This window comes from Tyto alba, unplaced genomic scaffold (assembly GCF_018691265.1).
Source record: "Tyto alba isolate M040663 unplaced genomic scaffold, T.alba_DEE_v4.0 Super-Scaffold_7, whole genome shotgun sequence".
Classification (NCBI taxonomy): Eukaryota; Metazoa; Chordata; class Aves; order Strigiformes; family Tytonidae; genus Tyto; species Tyto alba.
Genome location: NW_024881328.1, coordinates 40,879,314 through 40,900,477, shown reverse-complemented (window position 1 = coordinate 40,900,477; position 21,164 = coordinate 40,879,314). Strand labels below are relative to the sequence as shown.

The following is a 21,164-nucleotide window of genomic DNA, read 5'->3' as shown; positions in this document are numbered from 1 at the left end:
ACTAGTAAAGCACATCTTTCACATCCAAGCCTTTAAATGTTGGGGACAAATATGGAATAAGATAAAAATCTCCAGGAAGGAATGACAAAGCTGCAACAACCACCATGCTACCAAATTCACTGATTTGTCCATGTACATTTTGTAAATCAAAGAGACAACACTTAACTATGCTGAAGCATGTGCTTGATGCTTTTCCCCCCGCCTTATCTCTACATGTCATAGAATAAGAGTTGACAAACATATAAACTGTATCTCCTTAATTATAAAAATGTAATTAATTACCTGATGGTGGTTCTTGGATAATCAGTCCTCCAGAGAGTGTCCGGATAGGTGACAGCACTTCAGGAAGAATGGCTTGCATGAACTGAACGCGGAAGTCATTTGGATTGAACACAAAATCTCTCTCATGAGCAATTTCTTGAAGTTCTGCCAGGTCAGCATTTCTGGACCCAATGGCAAGGATCACTATCCGGTTCCTTTTCATCTCTGCTGCTGCTTGGTCAACAGCATCCCTGGACTTACCGCCAGTGATGAGCACCAGCATGGGGAGTACCCCTTCCTCCATCCTGCACCCAGCAGCACTGGTGAAGAAGTTGTTCCTCACAAAGTCCAGTGCCGAGCCAGTGTTGAGTGCTGTACCACCCATGAGCTTCATTCTCTTCACATTAGCCATCACATCCTTTCTGCTCTGATGGGTGTTAAAATAAAACTCTGGCTTCACAGTGTCTGCGTACTGTGCCACTGCAACTTGGATCAGGTCAGGTCCAACCTCCAGCCTTTGGACAATTTTGGCAACGAAATCACGAATTGAGTTAAAGGGGGAAGTCCCCAAAGCAGTTGAGCCATCTATCAGGAAGACTATATCCTTCTTGTTCACTTCAATAACTGCAAGTAACACATGAACATAATGTTAGCGGAAGCCTTCACCACACTCTGTGCATCAATTTTATGTCAACAGTTCAGCAACACTTATGACTTCTTGTTTGCCTGAAGTACTGTTAGTCCCAACACCTTTAAATGGGTCTTGCTTTCAAAACAGAATTATTTTTTAGGTTCTAGCAGAGAGCTAATAAGAAATCTGATTGAATGTTTCCCCTTTCTGAAACACAGAATAGTTGAAGAGTTGCAAGAATTGTTTTGTTTATAAAACTTAATATTAAAATGCATATACATGTCAAAACAAGAAAGAAAGGCAAAGAGTCAGGAGACATCTTGGTACTCAGCTGGCACATGAGATAGATAAAATAAGCAGGTGACATTCCCTCTATCTGCAGTGGACCCATCTGAATCATGCCAGAGTGTGGTTTGGGCTCAGAAGGATTAGGTTCCCAAGAGCAGTGACATAGAAAAGAACAGTCTCCACTTACTCAACATACTTGGACTTCGGGTCTTCACATCCTACATCTTATTCCTTATCTAACAAAAACAAGTTACGATTTTTCTTGGCACAGCTAGCCCAGTCATGGAAGAGCTGAATTATAGTCTGGTTGCCATGTCTTTAACAAAACAGGTCCCCTAGTTTGTAATCTTTGAATTTTTATTATTGACAATGACATAGGACACAGAAAGGACACAATTCAATTTTCAGTTACCTGGCTAAGTTTGAAGAAAGATAGTTAGGGAGGGAAAAAAAAACAATTGTGTGGCACTGAAACCAAAGCACCATCATATTTAACATAGCAAATGTACACGAAAAAACAGTGAATATCAACAAGACCAAGACTATTATGATAAAAGAATTCTACACAATCATCATGGGAGATAATCTTAATATCACCTTTCAGATAACCCCACTCACATTATCCCCTCCCTGATTTCATGCCATTCAAGTGAAAAAGTAAACCTTGTGTTGCTTCCAAGTTATGCTGGAGCATTACAGACCATTGTGTTACGCTGGGCTTGGGGTGTCCTTAAATTGCCTAACCACCTAAGAGCTCCTAAGATGGTATCAATATTCATGGTAGCAGGTCCATCACCTCCTGGACTTACTGCTACACCCAGCACACACCTTGGGGGAAGGGGAGACCCAGCATCATCAGGATCTCACACCCCTCAGGGGAAGTGGTAGCAAACACTCTCTTGTCCTGCCTGGGTGGAAAAGGGCAGCCCCTCAGCCCATCAGGGCTCCTCTGCATGGAGGCTATTTACTTTGGATTTGAACAAAGAACAAAGCTTTGGCCACAGTCCTCCTTGGCTGGACACCAGCTGGCCATGGAAAGCAGTGCTCCCAATGGCCAGTCTCCGTCAGGTTTCTCATTATGGGTGAGTGCCATGAGATTGGGCTACCACAAGGAGTGATTTAGAGTTGGAGATGACATCTGTGGCTTGGCTGCCCTGTCTGCCCTTGGACCCCAAGAGACCTGCCTCCACCAGCAAGTGCAAGCCTTTGTAAAAGCCTCTCACGGAGCCTTGCTGGTAATTGTTTGATTAAGGACCGATTGTCAAAATTTGAAGCCTAAAAGAGCCTGTCATGGCGCTGTCGGACACCAAGTGATGAGAACCTGCTCAAAGCAAATGTGGTGGTACCCATCCTGAGCCACAGCCTCAGGTGAGCTGCCGGTGGCTTGCAGTTAACTGCCCAATCTGTCAAAACAGAGCTACTAAAAAAGCAACAAGGATTTGTTTAAATGATCCCTTTCTGAGAGGCATAATTTCCAGCATTCATGCACCCAGCCAGGTTTTTTAACTCATCAGTTACTCTGAGAAGTAGAAGGCTGAAAACAGGAAACTTTCCAAATGGATAGCAAGGGCTGAAATCTCTGCTTTGTATCACCCAGGAGAGATGTCCAAAGCACTTCCTTAGCTTGTCAGTAGCTAGGTACCCAAAAATGGAGACCCTGGAAACTTTTGACTTTATATAGAAGTTTGTGGAAAACATCAAAGGGACTTTGTGAAGATGGGGGAGGCTGGGAAGGAATAGCTCCCTCCGCTACCCATTCTTCTTGCAGCTCTCAAATCCTGCAGTATGTTTCCTTAGAGAAGAGGAATGCAAGAACCAAAAACCAAAACTCACAGGAAGAAACACCTCACGGTACTAATTTCAAGGAACACAATTAAAGCAAAAGCATTTGAGCAAGGCTGTACACATCTCATAGGATCTGATCCAGAGCCCAGTAAAGCTGATGGCAAGTCACCCAGGAATTTCAAAGGATTTGGGATCAAAGCATTATATCTTTGACTCTAAAAGCTGGGAATGTTGGAGCATGTCAGCATTGAACTCGGGCCTGCATAGTTCTCTCATTACCAGGTCAGCTATCTTCAGTGAAGAACTTCATCTAATTTAATCATCCAGCAGAAGCTAAAGGAGAAGGGAGAAGAGAGGCATCCATTCATCCCAGGAAGACTAGCGTACAGCTGGAGAGCTAAAGTAGAGCGAGGTGACTTCAGTATTTCACAGGAACTCTTGGCATCATGATGGGTTTGGCATCCCTTTCGGGGTGCTGCGTGTCTCCTGAACCAGTGCTTTAATGCTGCAGACTTCCAAGGCACTGATGCTAATGTAGCAGACCAGTCAAACTTAATTTCTGTGGATGCTAGGGAAAGGAAATTCCCAAAAGCTCCTTTAAAAATACCCACATCTCCATTTAGCATATCCATCTGCATGTAAATTCACAGGCTGATGCCACTGTAGTACCTTCTACAAATGATCTGGCATTTTAAGAGAAAAATATGCAAATGTGGATGAAACCAAATGTAGCAACATTTTTAATATTGCCATTCAAATTGTTAAAAATCAGAGGGGCAGAAAGAGAGGTTTTCCATTGGCTTGCATGGGTCCTGGCATCCACGTTTTAGCTTATTTAGGTAAATATGGTTCTTGTGGGGTGCTACAAGCAAAAATTCTTTATGTTCTTTCCTGGAATAATCAAGGCAAGGTCATAAAATGGTCTGTTAGGCAAATTATTCCCTTTGATTTGAGCCACGGGATAGCAATCATGTTTAGACATAGATCAGCAAAGACATCTGGAATGCAGTTTTACACGTCAACATACATCATGAGTTGAACAGTATGTACAGAACTCCAAACTGGCACTCGGATCCCAAAAGTGTTGTTTGCATTAAGTGTCCTGATAATTAAGTGCAGCAACTGCAGCCTGGCCCTTTCATATTCTATATGAAATACGGCATATTGTGTCTTTCATAAAGCCTTTCTATCAGTAAATGTAACTTAGTCATAAAACTAAGGGTGAGAAACTCTTACTCACCTACTTTCTCCATAAATTGAGATATTCATTATTCTGCTGCACCCTAGCTAATGCTAGTCCAGAAATAATGTCATTGGGGACTTAAGAGTGACAAAGTGACCTAAGTGGAATATTGACACATTTTAATTTCCCACTGCCTCATGGAAAGCTATAAACTTTTTCAGTTTATGGATTGAAGGGAAATATATGTTAGCACAGTAGGGATTTCACTTCAGAAGAACTAAGGGCTGTTTTTGCTTTGAAGTTCAACAACACAGGCATTTCACCCTTTCCCCAATGATAATGCACAGTTTCAATGAGGTATGGAATTTTACTGTTTTAGCAAGCTGATAACTTCAACTCTGTGAAATAGGGATCCATTTAACATCCCCCTTAGCTTCCTCAGTCAAATTTCATTCTCACGATGCTTCCAACTGACATATAATGTAAGCTTACATGACATAAATGTTTTCAGAACTAACAGTGCTGCAGTATTTACCCCCCAGGGTGCTTAGATACCCCACTAGGCATTATGTGAGGTTTTTTACATTCTGCTTGTGTCCTTTACAACCCCATGCTATTCCAGTTATTGACACAAAACCGCACGGTTTTCAAAAGATAACCTACTGGGCAAATGAGTTTCTGCACATTAGCCACAGGACTATTTGTCTTCCCCATTGTTTCTCCATAACCAGACCAGAGAGATGCATTGCAAAAATAAAAAATGTAAGTTAAAAAAAAATAAGTATGTTTTTAAAACGTGCAAAAGCTCTTTCATTCATTGATTCATCGAAATGCAACAGTCTAGAAAGGCATACATACCTTCAGTCACAATGGTTGGGGCCTCTAACAAAATGAGTCTTTGGGCCACTCCAACAATGTTGGGCAGTAATAATTCTCGAAGAGCATCAAGGTTACGGATATCCAGGGCAGTAAATGCGAAGCTTCCATCAGTAGCAATCTGCTGCAGCTCTGCACTGTCAGCATTCAGGACCCCAATGCTAAACGAAAATATACTAGCTTGCTTCACCGCTAACAAGCCCTCTCGGATATCATCACTAGACTCTCCACCACTTATCAGCACTAAAATCTGAGGCACTGCTTCCTCTATCCTGCTGCCTCCCGCCTGGGTGAAGAGGTTCTCCACCACAAACTCCAGTGCCGCACCGGTGTTCGCTTCCTCGCCACCGCGGAAGCTAAGTGCCTTCACGGCATCCAGAACATCCGCTTTTGTGGAGTAGCTGTTCAAAGCGAACTCGGTTCTGGGTTGATCACTATACTGCACCACCCCAATGTGTATTTGCTGAGCTCCAACTCTGAGGCTTTCAATCAAATTTACAAGGAAATCACGTATGGCTTGAAAATTGACACTTCCGATGTTGTTTGATCCGTCAATAAGGAAAATAAGGTCAGCGGACTCTTGAGCTTTAAAAAAAGAAATGCAAAAGGTGAAAGCATTAAAATGAGTGATTACATGCGGCTGTACAGTGTTCTGACATGTTTCTTGGAAAACCAGTAAGAAACACGAACATGAGAAAACAAAACACATGTTCATGGAGGAGGTGAACGTTTGCCTCTTAGTTCTGCATTCTGATTGAATACGAGCTCCCAGCCCCATCCCAGATGCATCCACTACCCATCCAGGGATGGCTCGAGTGGACACAACCTGAACCGGTGGCTGCAGTTACACGGGGGTCAGCATTATTTGCACGTGAGGAGAAAACTTGATGAAATATAATTTTTGGAAATGTAGATCCACATTCCATCAGTGGCCCGTACTGTACAAATATTTAGATAGAGCCAAAAGGAAAAGGTGGATTTTGGCAGTAGTTCAGCCCGAAGTTAGTGGGTGAGGACAGTAATATTCATAGGTTTTCCTCATTGCAGTCTTTTCCTTTTTTATTTTTTTATTTTTTTTTAAGAAAAAAGCCACCGTTTACTGGATGCATGGAATGTTTCAGCCTCTCTGTTGCAATTCTGTTCTTTTGCTGGTTAAAAACAGCAGCTGAATATACTGGCTTCTCCCACCATGAAGATTTACTATTTGAAATGCATTAGTGAGAAACAATTGAAAAGTTTTTGGTTATTATTCTTGCACTGTAACTCTTTTACCAGCTGCCAGCATACGCACAATGGTATTTGTCCAGCAAGCTGACCCACACAATTGTCAACCCGTGCCACGCAATAATTGTCTTGCTTTAATTATTTTGCACAAAGATGCATTGATTATTGATAGAGGCCTGTATTTTTCATATGGACTGTGGATATTCAATCAAGGAATGCAGAATCAGGTTAAAACAGGGTGATGAAATCAGTCATGACACAATTATCCAACTCTATTCGTTAAGACCATACCCAGATGTTTGCAAACATCTGCTGAGAATATAAACACACCAAAAAAACCTTTCAGATGGTATGAACATGGTTGTTGAGGGGGAAGCATTTTTGCTGTGAGACTTACCAAAGCAGACCCAAAATGACCTGGTGTCTGCTCTTACTCCTTTTGCTCAACTAATTTTGCCATCAACATCACCAAGAGCTGTATGCATGCAAAAAGGTGGGGAGGAAGACCCCAAAGCATGCTCAGATGTTTCCATGCTATTACTCTCCGATCTTGTTAAGAAATCATATTGCAGATTATTTGCAAACGAATGACAAGCAACATTGGGAAATCCCACCCAGCTCTCAACATTGGAAAGCTGAAGGTGGAACCAGTAGCAAAACTGGCATGTAGTTTAACAAGGCCAGGAATAAACCTGTGGTTTTTGCTGTTAGCCAGCGGTATCAATCTCATTGTTTTGTTTTGGTTTGGGTTTTTTTTGCCTGCTTAGTTGTTTTTCTAGTAAATGTTTTCATACATGGCAATGCCACCAAGAGATTCAAATAATGCTGCAATTCCAGCAATAAAGAAGGAGGTCTCCAGGGCACCACGGCTTCCCTGGGCCAACTCAGTGGCCAGTGTTGGCTTGGAGAACATCAACATGGCTCAGAATTGCAAAGGGCTCCCGAATTTATTTTTCCATCGAGTTGAAATTTAGGGGTGCTCAAGATTGTATTTACTGTGCCATTTTCAGGTGGAATGTACACATTCTACTTCGTCATATAAATGAAAGGGAACTCTCAAGGCATTTGTAGCCAGCGCAGCTTTAGATACCCTGGACATCTTTTTGAGGAACGAGATTTCAGACACCAATGGGTGTCATCACAGCAGCACAGGTCACTCCCGCAGGAGCGAAAATAGATATGAAACAGATACGTTGGATAATTTGTCATCACTGTAAAAAAAACCTTGTACTTCAGTGCACATTTATGGAACAAGCTGGTGCTGGAGAAAAAAAAAAAAAAAGCATGCTTGTTACACAACTAAGCAAGGAGGGTCAGATGAGACAGACAGCTAAGATTTAACAAATACATCAGGGCAAACTTGGGGCTGACTTTCACACTTATGCTAGTCAGCTCTAGAAACTGCCACAGACCAACAGCTTTAGTATTCTGTACTGGAAGTACTATAGGTCTGGGGTTTTTTTTACATTTCTGTTTCATATTAGGGCTCATTTATAGCATAACATCCACAGTATTTTTATACATTTTGATGCTACATGGAGTTATCAACTGAATAAATGACTTCTTAAACGCTTATGCAAACAGTTATTTGTACCATGCTTTGCACACTATTGTCATTCAGTGCTTAGGACCTGTAACATCTTTTCCCATGTTTAATGATACTCCATAGATGTCCCATACAAATCACATGGGCAAAACTACAGTAGTAAGATTAACTTAAATTTGTGTTATGGGGGGGGAAAGGAAATGCTTGCAAAAATAGATCTTTGAGTAGAAATGAACTTAGAAATACATGATATACATGAAGTAGGAATTTGCTTCAAAGCTTTTAAAGAAATGTCTGCGACTGCAGATGCTTATGTACTATGGGGTTACCTGCTGGGATGCCCCAGAGGAGGACAGCCAGCTGCCAAAGACCAATTCCCCTACTGATTTCAACAGGGAAGCACTGGGGTCCTTCACAGCGAAGATGCCAAACAGCTGCTGCAGCGCTGTCAGCAGGCTGGGTATAACATTCATTTTTCCACCTATATTGGCATGTTTTTCTTAGAATTGGTGGACCTTATGTCATCTTTCTGGGGCAGCTGCTTTTCTTCCCTGTGGCTTTCACATGATCTGGGTATTTGCCCTGTCAAGCACTTTGCACAATAAAAACACATGTGAGCACAGCCTTTTGGTGTTGCTCGGTGTCATGCAGTGATGGAGAGCACCCAGTGGGGCTGGCGTGAGGGTTAATCAGGCAAGACAACACAGGGGGATTAATGTTACACTGCCTCATTACACTGACGTGGCCTTACATCACCCCACAAGCTATTGACCTTCAGATGGAGTCTCAGGAATAAAAAGAAAGGTTTGATCTCTGGGGCTTCTGTTTTGAAACACAACAAAGCAGCTCAGAAGGCCCTTTCCACACTAAAATTTCATAAACAGAGAAAGGACGGAAGAAGACCGTCTTTATTTTTTTTCCAGGCAAATTGGGCCCCTGGCTTGCGGTCAGCACAGATCCATTGAAGCCAACACAGTTTGCGGAGAGATTTTTGGTTACGGAAAGGGTCCAGTGCTCCAGCAGGTGGAAGCCATTGGCTTGTAAAGAAGGCATTTTTGTGGCATTGCAAAAGGGACTCTCCAACCACATACCTTCTCCAGGCAGATGAGGAGAGAGGCTAAGGGCCAGCTCAGGGATGGGGTTTCAGCAGAGAATTCTCCACCAAACTGCTTTTGATGCCTTCAGCCAAGAATGTGACTTTCTGGAGTAGCACACTGCCTATCTCCCCTGCTAGATGCAAGGGAACATCCCACACGGTGTCCCCGCAGCCAGCAGCAACCTTCTTAGTCTCCAGAGGTTTTTTGGTCAGGACTTTGAAGAGTCACCATTGTGGCTAATGTGTTCAGCCCCTATTTCCCTGCCTTGGTAGTGGATAGGATGGGGCAATTTAATAACCCTGCAGAGCTCCCTCTGTTTGCATTTCCATGCCATGGGTGCAAAAGGATGGCTACAATGGGCCGCTGCCCTTCCAAGGGCTCCTGCGCTACGCCTTGGCAGCTCTGTCAGGGATGTCAGCTCAGTCTGCAAACAACAACACGCTCAATAGCTGCAAACATGGGGCCACACGCTTCAAACCTTTGTTTTTAAACCTCTGAACGTCCATCTCAGTCTTGGCCCTACAAAGGCTTTAAACAGCACAACGCCAGCAGATACCATGCTGATGAGAGCCATCAGCAGTCAGCCATTACCTGTGATGTCTTTAACCAGTCCTTTGGCCCCAGCCTTTTCTGGAGTCATGGATGAATGGACACTCGCCACTAAGTCTCCAACTATGCCATGGAGAGCGGTAAAATTCTCTAGGTTGAAAAGGTGCGTATCGAGGGGTTCGCTCGCTATTTCCTTTAACTCCCCTTCCACTGCATCCTGCACGCCGACCGCAAACATGTTTACACGGGCCGATTTAAGGACAGATGATGGCAGAGCCACATCATCCTGGGATCGTCCGTCCGTTAACACTATAATAACCTGGGGGACGCCTTCACTGGCTCTGCTTCCAGCAGCTTTAGTGAGATGGTTCTCGATTAGATACTCTAATCCTTTTCCAGTCTTGGTGCCTCCCCCCATGTAAGGCATGTTGGCAATATGGGACAGGACGTCTCGGGTAGAGGGATAGGTATTTAACTGGAACTCTGTGTGGGGGTTTCCGCTGAACTGGACCAGGGCAAAGCGAAAATCATTTCCTCCCACAGCTAAAGCTTTTACAACATCATACAGAAACTCTCGAACAAGTTGGAAATGTTCCTTCCCAATGCTCCAAGAGGAATCCACTAGAAATATTATATCAGCCACGGCAACGGTTTTGACAGCTTTAAAAAAACAGATGGGGGTTTAGGATTTTCTATCAGTCAGCGCAAGCATGCCTCCTCCTCCTCCTCACCCGAATTGACCGACGGCCTCTTTCGCATGGTGAAAGTGAAGCTTAGCTTCCCCTTATCGCCCGCAGCAAAACGAGAAGCTCTGGGGAAAATCCAGGCAGCCATCAGCACCCTGACAACGCAAGTGTTGGGGGACAGGAGGGGACAGCATGCAGCCTACCCTTCCTAGGGAGGGGGAGGTGAGATGCTTCTCCCCTCCCAAACTCTCGCTGCACGGGTTTGGACACCAGCCCTGACCCAGACAAAGATGCCTGCAGCTTCACATGTGAATTTGGGCTCACTCAGCTTCAAACCACCCATGGTCTCCTATGTGGGTTTTTGTGGTTCAGTTTTGCTTTTTTTTTTTTTTTTTTTTTCTTTTGTGCTGGCTCCGCGGCGGTGCTCAAGGAAGAAAGAGCTGCTCAATTTAAGCAGCCTAGGTGCTGGCATGAGTTTTCCATATTTTTCCTGCTGCTAACACCCCTCCATGACACCAGCTACGGTCCCAAAGACACCAGTGCCTTCTCTTAAAGAAAAAAAAAAAAAAAAAAAAAACACAAACCAAAGAGCCTTTCTGCAGGTCAGTGGCAGTGCTCATCTTGCTGTGAAACGCCCTCCTACACATGCAAGGAGGGCAAAACAGCTCTGCCCAAGAGAAAACCCACTCAGGGCCACCCTGGGTGCACACCCCACACCTCCGTCCCCCACAGAGCATCCTCAAAGGCACACCACCGGCCAGCGACATGCTCAGGAAGGCACCGCGCGTGTTGGCCAAGGTCCGGGTCTGAAACGACCCTCAGCCAAGTGAGAGCTGAGGAGCAGAAGGTAAACCACAACGTACCATCAACATGCATGTCAAAAACCAAACGAATGTCTTGGCATGAACTAGCGGCATGTTTGCACCAGGGCAAACTCAGGTAAAGCAGTTGGGTCTTACCTGCTTGCTGCTGGGCACGAACCGAGCAAAAGCCTGAGAGTAGGAGGCCAAACATTGCCACCAAGGGCAAATGTCGGTGTTTCCTCATTTTGGTCTTTTATCTGAGTTTTCTTTTTAGTCTCTTTGTTTCAAAGCACCCAACGTGAGACCTAAAGGAGCAAAATAGGGAGAGTGAGAAACAGTGGCAGTGTTGGCCAAGAGTGGATGAGGCACAAGATAGAAGAGTCAAGCCATGTGAGTTTGTGATGCTGTTGTGGCAGTCTGGCAGGAAAAAAAATATTTTAATGTTGAACAGAGTCTGCTTCCTAGCAAGCATTTCTTTGGAAGAGGAATAATCATCGCTTACATAATCAGCATTTAATCACCCTGTGGATTTAGATGGCTTTCTTGCCTATCCTGTCCTAGGTAATACCTAATAAATAGGAAAATGGTCAGCCTAGGTTCCTACCACTGACCCTCAAAATATATGATGGCATCTTACCTGTCCTCTTCTCCTGTGGGTGACCAGCTGAAACATATTGGCAAACGTGTTCCCCCTTGCTGTTACCTTTTCTTATTTTATTTTTCACAAACGCCATAATAATAATTGCCCTGAACATCCCTCTTTGCCTCAACTCACCTTTTCAGCTGTCCCAAACTTACAAATGGAAATATAATTACTCCAGACCCAAGCAAGCCACATGATCTGGCTGTACAGCAAAAAGCCCTTGAACTCCCCCAGGCTCACAGCCCCAGCAGTGGAATAGCCTACGCTGGCTGATCACATTTTGGAAAGGCACCAAGAATAATATTTTATGTGTTGGAGCCAAAAAAAAATTTCTGCAAGTTTCTTATCTGTGATCCACCTGGCAAGTCTTCTGAAACAATGTCTCCTTCAGGAAATCTGTATATCTGTTGTCATAGAGATGGCCAATTTATTATTTAATCTTCATTTTCCAAGTCTACAGAGCAGTAAACCAGCAACGCTTGCTTAACTGAGAAAATATCCTCCCAAAAGGGAATGCAGTGATTTAATACTTCTCATTCCCCAAAAGGAGCTCAATTACTCAAATGAGCCAAAAGTGATTCAAATATATCAAGCAATTAACCAGGTCATCATAAAAAAAAAAAAAAAAAAAAAATCCGTTTTCTCATTAACATCCTTACCATCTCCATCAGTCCAGAGAGTTGTGACTAATGCAAGAGCCTAAGCGGGTTGGTGGGAAGACTAATGCCCTCCTTAAGGAAAGCCATGGTGGTTATACAGATGGCCACCTTTGGCATCTAGAAACAGAACTAGGTGCTGGGAACTAGGGAAAATTCAGAAACAAACTTCCAAACAGCTGATCCCTTTTGCACCAAAGAGACACTCCTCAGGGCTATCAAAGGGGAACTTTCTGGAAAGGAGGGGGTCAAGGTCCACCTTCTTTCCTGAAACCCAGTGTGATCCTGACACTTCCACTGGCTCCCTGCGTGTCAAACCCGGGTTGGGGTCTGGCCCTTCTTGGGAGAAGGGATTTGCAGCATCTGCTCTTCCAGGTGCTCCACAAGACATTTATGAATGCCATATAGCATGAGTCAGGCAAAAGCTAGGCCCTGCCTTTCCCCCCGCATTTGTGTATAATAATAATAATAATAACGCCAGGTGGAGAGACATTTAATAGGCACCCAGAGCCAGCAGTTAGCACGCAGCATTAATTAACACATGACAAGCCTTCCCTGTTATTGGCAGCCCCTCGATTTATAGAGGCAGCTGCTGCACTCCAGAGGTATTGCTATCATTCATAAAAAGACTAAAAAGTCAATCCTGTTAGCTGGCACTCATCCATCCCCCCGGCTACCGGAGTCCAAGCCAAACCTCCCAGTGCCTCCAGCGGGAGCGAACCTGCTCTGCTGGACCACGTCCCTGATTTACAGCTTGCTCCCAGAAATCCTGGTTTCACCCAAAGGACATACAGGGAGGGGAAAGCTGGGGTCTGCTTCCCCATGGGTACAGGAATGACTATGGGCTTTGCTGCAGGGTTCGTCCCCTGAGCATACAAATACAGAAAGGTCTGTAGGTCCCAGAGCTGAGGTTTGCAAAGACCCGCAAGCTTGTGACCACCCATCCAACCCCACTGGAACATCTTCTCTCTGGGCAGAAGAGATTTATGGAAAAGTTGTGAGTTTTTTGAGATGGGATTGCTTTGCAGCATTCAATGGGAGTAAAAATGCTGCTAGCAATGAATGAAAAACGTGAAATAAAATGCATGTTACAGAAAAAACAGCCCGTTAAAATAACGTATGCTATAGAAGTGCTGGTATTTCTTTTCCAAAATGCAGGAAGTTATGTTATCAATTTGTTTATTAGTTGCTGGCATCTTATCCCTTTGCAGTCGCAACAGCTGGGGGTGAACAGAGTGTCAAGATAAACCAGTGAAAATTAAGGTCTTGTCAGCTAATAAATGACAAGACTGAAACAAACATTTGGGGGATTTTTGGTTTTAACATTGAGCAGCTGCAGAGAGCCTTACAGAACTGTTTACAGCAATGAAAAACAGCGGAAGGGGAAAAGCAAATCTCCCTGGAGCTACGAAATCTCCCCTGTCCGTAACACCCACCATGACCCTCCCACAGCAGTGGGCAACTGGGCTTTAAATGTAATGGGATTTCCAAACTCAATGGTGGATCTACACCTACACCTTTAGGACTTATTTGGTTTGAAACCCCTTGAGGAACTGCCCTGCCTGTGTTCAAACAAGGAGCCTGGGGGAGAGCCAGGGCTGAGCCCACCTCTGTTAGGGCCCTTCAGGTCATGGTTCAACCCCAAAGACTTGAAGTAGAGAAGCCACAGGTTGTATTTTATGTACCTCCATGCCAGCAAACCCAAACAGCTGAAAGCCATGAGTCAGCCCTTGGGGCACCATGAGATAAACTTGGATATCACAGTATATTAAAACAACACTTGGTCTCAGCTTTGGTTTATTTGCCCCGGCCAGCTGGGAAATATAAAGTCTTTTTTAAAGCAATAATAAGTTGGCTGTTCTTTTTAGTCACCTCCTTTTCTATTTTAGCCTTTAGGAGGCCTCTACATCTATTTCCAGCTTTCCCCGTGATCACCATCATGGTATTTTAAGTTATATGAAAGCAGAGGGACTTGTTCATCAACAAGAGATGAGCTTTAGCATCACGTTTTCCCAAAACCATGCTAAAATCACAGGAGCTAAGATTAGTTATTAGAAGGAAAGAAGCAGCAAAGCCTTTCAGGAAGAAGTGATTGATGTCTCTTAGAGACTGACTGATAATTTATGGAGAAGAGAAGCATTTAAGCACAGGTGTTCCTGATCCCCCCTCCATGGCACCCTTGTTAATAAAGGAGGAGGAGGAGGAGTTAATGCTTGCAGAAAGGTGGGTGAGATGAATTTTCTGTAGGGGATGGCCTTTGAGAAGAAGCAGTGAGGATAGCAATGTTTGTGGTTTTTTTTTTTTTTTTTTTGTAGAGGTAATGTGCTTCTTGGGTGGGGGAAGGATGGTTGAACTAAAATTTTGCTCAGACCTGGTTTGACTGAGCCAACAGCATGTCTCTGGCCCAGTGAGAAAAGCGGGTTTAAGACAGTAAATGATGTGATTTTTGTTGCTTGGAGGTAGGTCTTGCTTGGCTTCCCTTGGTAAGACACAACAAATAATTTCCTTTGCTCAGTGTGTTCTTGCTTTGGGTCCCAAATTACCACTGATCGTAGAAGCTGGAGGTAGTACTGGCTTGTAGGGGGTAGAGTATAAAACCAGGGATGTGGACTTATGCTAATAAATTTCAATTTTTGATTATGGCAAGTATCTGTTTTGCAGCTTTATTCTCCTGGATTGTTGTTATTTTCAATAATGTATCTTTGATAAGGCAATTTTATCTTTTTTTTTTTTTTTTTTCTTTCAAATGAAAAGTTCCTTTCAGTCCTGGGAGGAGTGAAAGCTCTGGTGGAGTTTTTGATATTACTCCTACAAACTAGAAAAAAACCCTGAAATAAGTGACTACTGAATGCCTTTAGAAAATGAAAGCATTTTCCTGAGCTGTTAAGAATTAACACCAAAACCTGGGGCCTCAATCTCTTAATAACTCATGTGCTAAAAGATTTTTCTCATGTAGTCTTCAATAATCTGAAATTTTTACGTCTGTCTAGAGTTTATATGGTGTGTGGTGACCTCTTAATATTACAGTATGTTCTCCATTTCATCAGAAGATATACATCTGTTACTAATAATGCTTTCAAAAGGCAATCATTTCTACCACTAACGCAATGAAGTGATTTCCTTAAATATTTTTCCCAGCAGCTATTTTTTACTTCTTGCATACTTCTCTGTGCATAAAGCTTGACATTTTACATATTTTTTTTATTTGAGTGGATGTTTCAAATTCATTTTCTAAGCAATCATTTGCTTGTGTGTGTTTTTTCACTACAGTGTAGTTAAAATATAATCTGTAAAAGTGCAAAGCAGATGAGCAGACTTTAAAAAAGCAAAACATAAAAGGCAAGAAAAAATTACTACAGCTGTTACATATCACTGATTCATTATATATGCCTCTCAGCTGGGCTGGCTGGATTTGAGAGGGAGGGAAAGTATCTATGGCTTTAGTGTGAATAGAAATGTGATGTGTCATGCATAGAATGGATGGGTGCAATGGCAGGTAGAGGGAATAATTAATGTTATCGCAAAATACCTCTTAAATCTCAACTCCCAGATGGGGAGTGCTTCAGGCACTGATGCTATTTGCAGCACTGGACTGTAAGAGAAAGCAATCAGCACCGTTAGAGCTGCTGGAGGGATTTTCTGTACCAGCGTTTCGTAGTTGCTTGGTATTTTTCTTCAAGGCTAAAGCACTGAGCTGGGCAGAACTGACTCTTGGGGTGTGATAACCAGGAAATCTGAAATTAGGGACTTATTTGTGAAAGCTGTGACTGTCAGCTCTCCTTCCCCATGACACATTGCTGCTACAGGGAGGTGATCAGCCTCTGGGAAAGGGCAGGGGCCTCAAAGCAAGCATGGTAGGCAGAGCCATCGCTTGAGTGCCCCTATTCTGGGCACAAATGGCCTGGGTTTGGGCTTGGCCTTGAGCAGCATGTGCAGCTTTGCTAGTTGGCACAGCCAGGGACCTTTTGGGATGCCTCCCTGCCCCAGAACTCAATATGTGTGATCCAGTTTTCCTGTCCAGTACTGGTGCATCCCAAAACACTTTTCTTGAATAAAAACCTGAAAAACAACTGCAGCCCTTAAATTCCCTTGTGCGTGTGGGGTGGATCATCCTGTACTGTGAGAAAGTGATGGATTTCCACCTGGGTCCCAACAGCTTTTCTGAAAGGGGATCAGGCAGGACATGAGGGACATCTCACAGATGGTGAAGGAGATGAGATGTTGTGAGCCTCCTCCAGAAGTCTACCCGGTGGGATGACCTCATGGGGTCAAAACCAAGAGATCTGTGCCTTCATCTGCATTTGCTTTGTGGGGATGTCCCCATGCCTCATCCTCACCCTGTTTCCCAACCAAACTGCTCAGACTGAAATCCCCTCGACTTGGCTTTTCTTCGCTATATGCGTGTCCCTTGGGGGCAGCAGTGAAGCCATGAGGCTGTAGTAAGCCTTGCCAGTGGCTTGAAAGTGGACACTGACCAGCCAGAACAACTACTGGCAGCCCCAGCAGTGGGATGTACATCCAGCTGTGGCCGTGGAGCAAGAAGGGAGGAGAAAGAGCTCCTGAAATCCTGATGTGGAGCCACAGTGGCACGGATTGCCCTCCAGAGGTGATGCGTGCTCCTCTCGGCTGGATGAATCCTCCCTTAAATTTCTCTGCACAGTTAAGAGCTCTGAGCTGAGGAAAATGTTAGCCAAAAGCCATTCCTGGCAGTGATTTGGGCATCTAGGAGGCTAAATGTCATGAGTATTGCATGTGAAGTAGCTCAATCACTGTTGAAAAGGGACATGAGTGTCCTAAGCCTCTAACCTGGCCACCATTTCACCATAGAGCACTAAATCTCACCTGGCCCTGCAGCCTCTGGGAGAAGCAAAGCTATTTGTAGAGGCTCAGAATGAGAGGTATAGAACAGATTCTGGATTCACTTATGGCTCCAAGTGGAGCCATTTCAATTTGCACCAGATATTTTGAAGGGTTTCCATTAACGTTTCTGTCATCTGGCATCGATGGCAGTGGGAAGGTGGGGAGTGTTGGGTTGAGGGTTGCTCCTGAAAACATTTCTTCCTACAAAGGTAGACCTGAATGTTAAAAAAAAAAAAAAAAAAAAAAAAAAAAAAAAGCCTAAAAAGGTGGAAAAATCATCTTGCTGCTGCAAGCTACCTGAGCTCTGATTTTTTGAAAACCAGCATTCAGAAAAGTGACAGAGTTGTGTTGTGTTTATATTCTACCCGGGCAAGCTCCCTGGGTGCTAGCATTTAATATGAATCACATATTCATTTCTGTTCTTATAAGCATACTGTTGGCTTAAAATCTGGTTGTTTTCTTCTTCTGAAGACTGAGACTGAAATAGAGTAGTTAATAAGAGGAAAGGGAGTATTTGCTAAAAAAAGAGGAAACTCCCTTAAAGATCAATGACTCTTTATGTATAGTAACTGAAGCCTCCTAGAGTCTCTCCACCCAAACAAATCGGCAACTTAATGTGGAACACAGATCACTTAAAAAGGTGGAAAAAGTGATGGACACACAGAGCAGTGAGGCTGGCCATGATTCACAGCGGAGAGCAGGCATGCAATGCCACCCATAGCCAGCCTCACTGCCGTGCACGCCCAACACGGGGGCAGGTTCATCTCTTTGCTGCAAATCAGATGTATCCAGGCTGGGAGAATAGAGTCCAAGGCTGGCAAGACTGTGCGGTTACCAGAGTTTGCACTGATGGAAGGAATAATATGTTCCCTTCCCTCCTCTTCCCAGACAGGCACGTAGCAAAAGTTAGGAGAGGAACAATTTTTTTTCTCCTTGACATGTGGGAATACAGCGAGGGCTGGTTTAGCTCACCCTGAAATTGGGGAAAGTTGATGCATTTGAATGGAAAAATTTGTAAATTTGGAAAACCAGAAAGGGAACTGGGGAGGCTGGTGATAAATGGAAAGCGAATGAATGATGATGCAGCAGCAAGCGTGCAGCCCTGCACTCCTGCCTTAGAAATGCCATCCCATCCCTGGTCATGGTCAACCTCTCTGCAAAGACCAGAGTGCAATGAGAGTACAAGGCTGAGGACAGAAAGCCTGTTTCCCTAAGATCTGGTACTGGCAAGTCAAGAGATGGTGCTGGGGAGATGCAGAGTTGGGTCTCTGCTCTGCCACTGCTTTTTTACGTGACCTCAGAGGGGTCTCACAGCTCCCTGCAGCAGCTGCCGGCTGGAGACATCCCTCACGCCTCCACAAAGCCCCTAAACTGGGCAGTCATGCCCCAGGAACAGCACTATATAAGTACAGTAATTATCCAACCATAAATACTGATATTTTTTTAAAACTAAGTACAGTAATTATCCAACCATAAATACTAATAATTTTTTAAAACCAGTAAGTAATGGGGTAAAGCCAGAAGTTTGAAAAATGCAGCATTCCTCCCCTGAGAGCGTACATGAATCATCACAGCAACCAGAAATGAGCTGAGAGTTTCCCATTGCACCCGCTGGAACCAGAGTGGCTTTGGCCACCTCCGTTCCAGCCAGTTTTGGCCCCTGTGCCTGGTCAGGAAACCAGTTTGGCTGCAACCCTTTCTCACCCCGGGCTCCGGTTGGGAAGGGAGGGCTTTCCTGAGCCAAGGGGGAGGGTGGTGGGGTGTCTCTACGATTAGTCATAGCTGCCCCCTCAGCAAGAGCATCTCTGTGTGCAAAGCTCTGGGGAGCCGAGAGCAACTGGGGCTATGGAGGGAAAGGTCTGGGAAGGGCAGGAGGGTGCAGGGATGGGGGCTGTGGAGAGGGAAGGTGGGTCCATGCAAGGCTGGAGAGCCCCTGGGGAAAAATATCTGATGTTTGGCCAACCTCCCTCTCTATGGATGACCCCAAAAGGATGAGGATTGTCCCTGGAGCCACAACAGTGCTGGTTCACCCTGGAGCAGCAGGGACATTCCCGGCAGTGGGACCTGTGTGGGGTGGACAGGCTGGCAAGCATCTCTGGCCCGTTCATCCTACCGTACCTTGAGGCAGGAGGGGTGAAGGCTGCTGTCAAACAGCCCCCAGCCCTGGGGGCAAGCCTTGGAAGCAGGAAAGGGGCAGTGAGACACCCCCTCAGCTGGATTCCTTGCGGGGTTCCATTTGTGCAGCTCCCCAAACCACTACATGCCCTCCTCAGGGGACCCATCCCACTGCAGTCCCGCTCCCATCCCGTCAAGCTGCTGCTGGAGTGATCTCAAAGCATCAAAGGCAAACACTGTCCCACAGCAGTGGGGGGAAAGCACCCTGCTCTGGTTTTGGATGAATTTAGTTCCCCTGCACTGGTGGGGCCAGGAACATCCCCGTACACCTGCGGTGCATCAGCTTGGGGAGGAGGCTCCTGGTGTGAGCAAGCCGGCTGCATCGCTCCACTTTTCCAAGTGCAATGCAAGCCTGGGGGCAGCTTTCCTCTGAGGACGCCGCTCTGTGCACGGGATGGGTTTTGTCTAAAATTCCTTGAAAACTCCCCAATAAGACTAACACCCCGCCAAGGAGGGGAAGCACAGCAGCTGCTGAGCCCAAGGCTAAAGGTTCCGCGTGGAAAAGCGACACTTACCCCTGAGCAAACCCCCCCAAAAAAAGTTGCTTATTCCAGGATTTTCCACTCCGAAGCGCCTCTCACCCTTGCTTCATGGCGTACCAGCGCTGCTCAGCCTTCCTGGTCCCCACTCGCCTTGCTGGGTGGGACGCGAGCACCAGTGGGGTGAGGGAAATGGGGGTGCGCTGGTCCCCGCGAGACGGCCGCAGCGGGTCTGAGCGAGGCCGGAGGAGGCGGCTGGCGCGGGAGTGCCGGGGGGCCGGGCGATCCAACGTCGCAAAATGGGATCCAGATGGTTGGTGCTGGCGTTCCCGGGGCTGAGGTCAGAGCTGCTCATCACACGCGGTTCCCCCCCCTCCTCTTCTTTGTCCCCCCCCACCCCGGGGGACGCCTCCGTGCTGTGTGGTTTCCTCTTCCCGCGCTGGTCCTGCCGTCTCCAAAATGCTTCTCCCTGCTATCAGTGAGAAGAAAGATATATTTAAAAAAAAAAAAAAAAAAAAAAAAAAAAAAAAAAAAGAAAAGCCTTTCAGGGTTGCAGGAGCAGTTTTAACTACGCCTTTCAGTTGGGAAAGTCTGGACTTGGATTTTTGCAGGAGCCAGAATGCACCGAGGACGATACCAAGTTACGCAGGGCTCCGGCAAAGCGTCGTTTGGAGATGCTTGGGGCTGCAGAAAGCTCAGCCTCTCCCCCTGAACAGTTAAGAGCATCAGCGCAGGGGGAAAGAGTCTCTTCTTAAGGCAGTTTCCTATTTACATGTAAGAGCAGTTATTTTACCTGCCCAGATGGGGAGGAAGAAAGGCAGGGATTATGTTATAGCATAACTTATAAATAAAAGTTAGACCCTTAGCAAAAGGATAAATATTTTAAAATATGTACAGCCCACTAAAAGGTTTAAAGTAAAAGTTTGAAAGGCAGCAAATCAAGTCAGCAAGTTCCTGACTGGTGATTTTTTTTTTTTTTTGAAGCCTACATGCTCTGAAAAAAATACCTTTAATATTTTATTGGGCAGAGCCTACCAGGCAGATTTGGGGAGGGCTAATTTTAGCCCTCTGCCTCGAGCAACAGCATGTCACTGGTCAAAGTTAAACATTTCAGTCTAGACCGGGTTGTGTTTTGCAAGAGAAGGTGGTATGGAAACATTAATTCTTATCTCTTGCCCTTATTTGGTTCCATATAAGGCTGGAAATGAGATGGTGTCTCTTGGAATCAAATAGTCACATTTTCTTCATTTCAGATGGGGACTTACTGTGTTTGCTCTAGGTTTTGTGCTGTTTGAAAGACTAGCCACATGAAGAAATAGCTGGAATGCTTCAGGAAAGTGCTGAGCCCTTGAACTGCTTCAATGGCTCGTTTCAGAAATGGTGCTTGGCTTGGCGCTTGCAGAGACTGAGCGCCGGCCTCGC

General features: G+C 45.1%; 1 protein-coding gene across 10 annotated transcripts in view; it reads right to left on the bottom strand.

The window, feature by feature from the left end:
- Positions 1-20,204, bottom strand: part of COL6A3 (collagen type VI alpha 3 chain) — a 64,048-nt gene extending 43,844 nt beyond the window's left edge. For 4 of the 10 annotated variants that reach the window (XM_033010735.2, XM_033010738.2, XM_033010740.2 and 1 more), the window contains exons 1-5: positions 19,779-20,204; positions 11,086-11,234; positions 9,483-9,563; positions 5,007-5,609; positions 283-885 (exon numbers count right to left, since the gene is read on the bottom strand). In XM_033010735.2, the coding sequence (XP_032866626.2) occupies positions 283-885; positions 5,007-5,609; positions 9,483-9,563; positions 11,086-11,173 (1,375 nt within the window). In that variant the 5' untranslated portion in view covers positions 11,174-11,234; positions 19,779-20,204. The remainder of the gene's footprint in view (positions 1-282; positions 886-5,006; positions 5,610-9,482; positions 9,564-11,085; positions 11,235-19,778) is intronic. The other 6 variants (XM_033010736.2, XM_033010742.2, XM_033010745.2 and 3 more) reach the window with 6 other exon arrangements.
- Between the last annotated feature and the right edge of the window lie 960 nt (positions 20,205-21,164).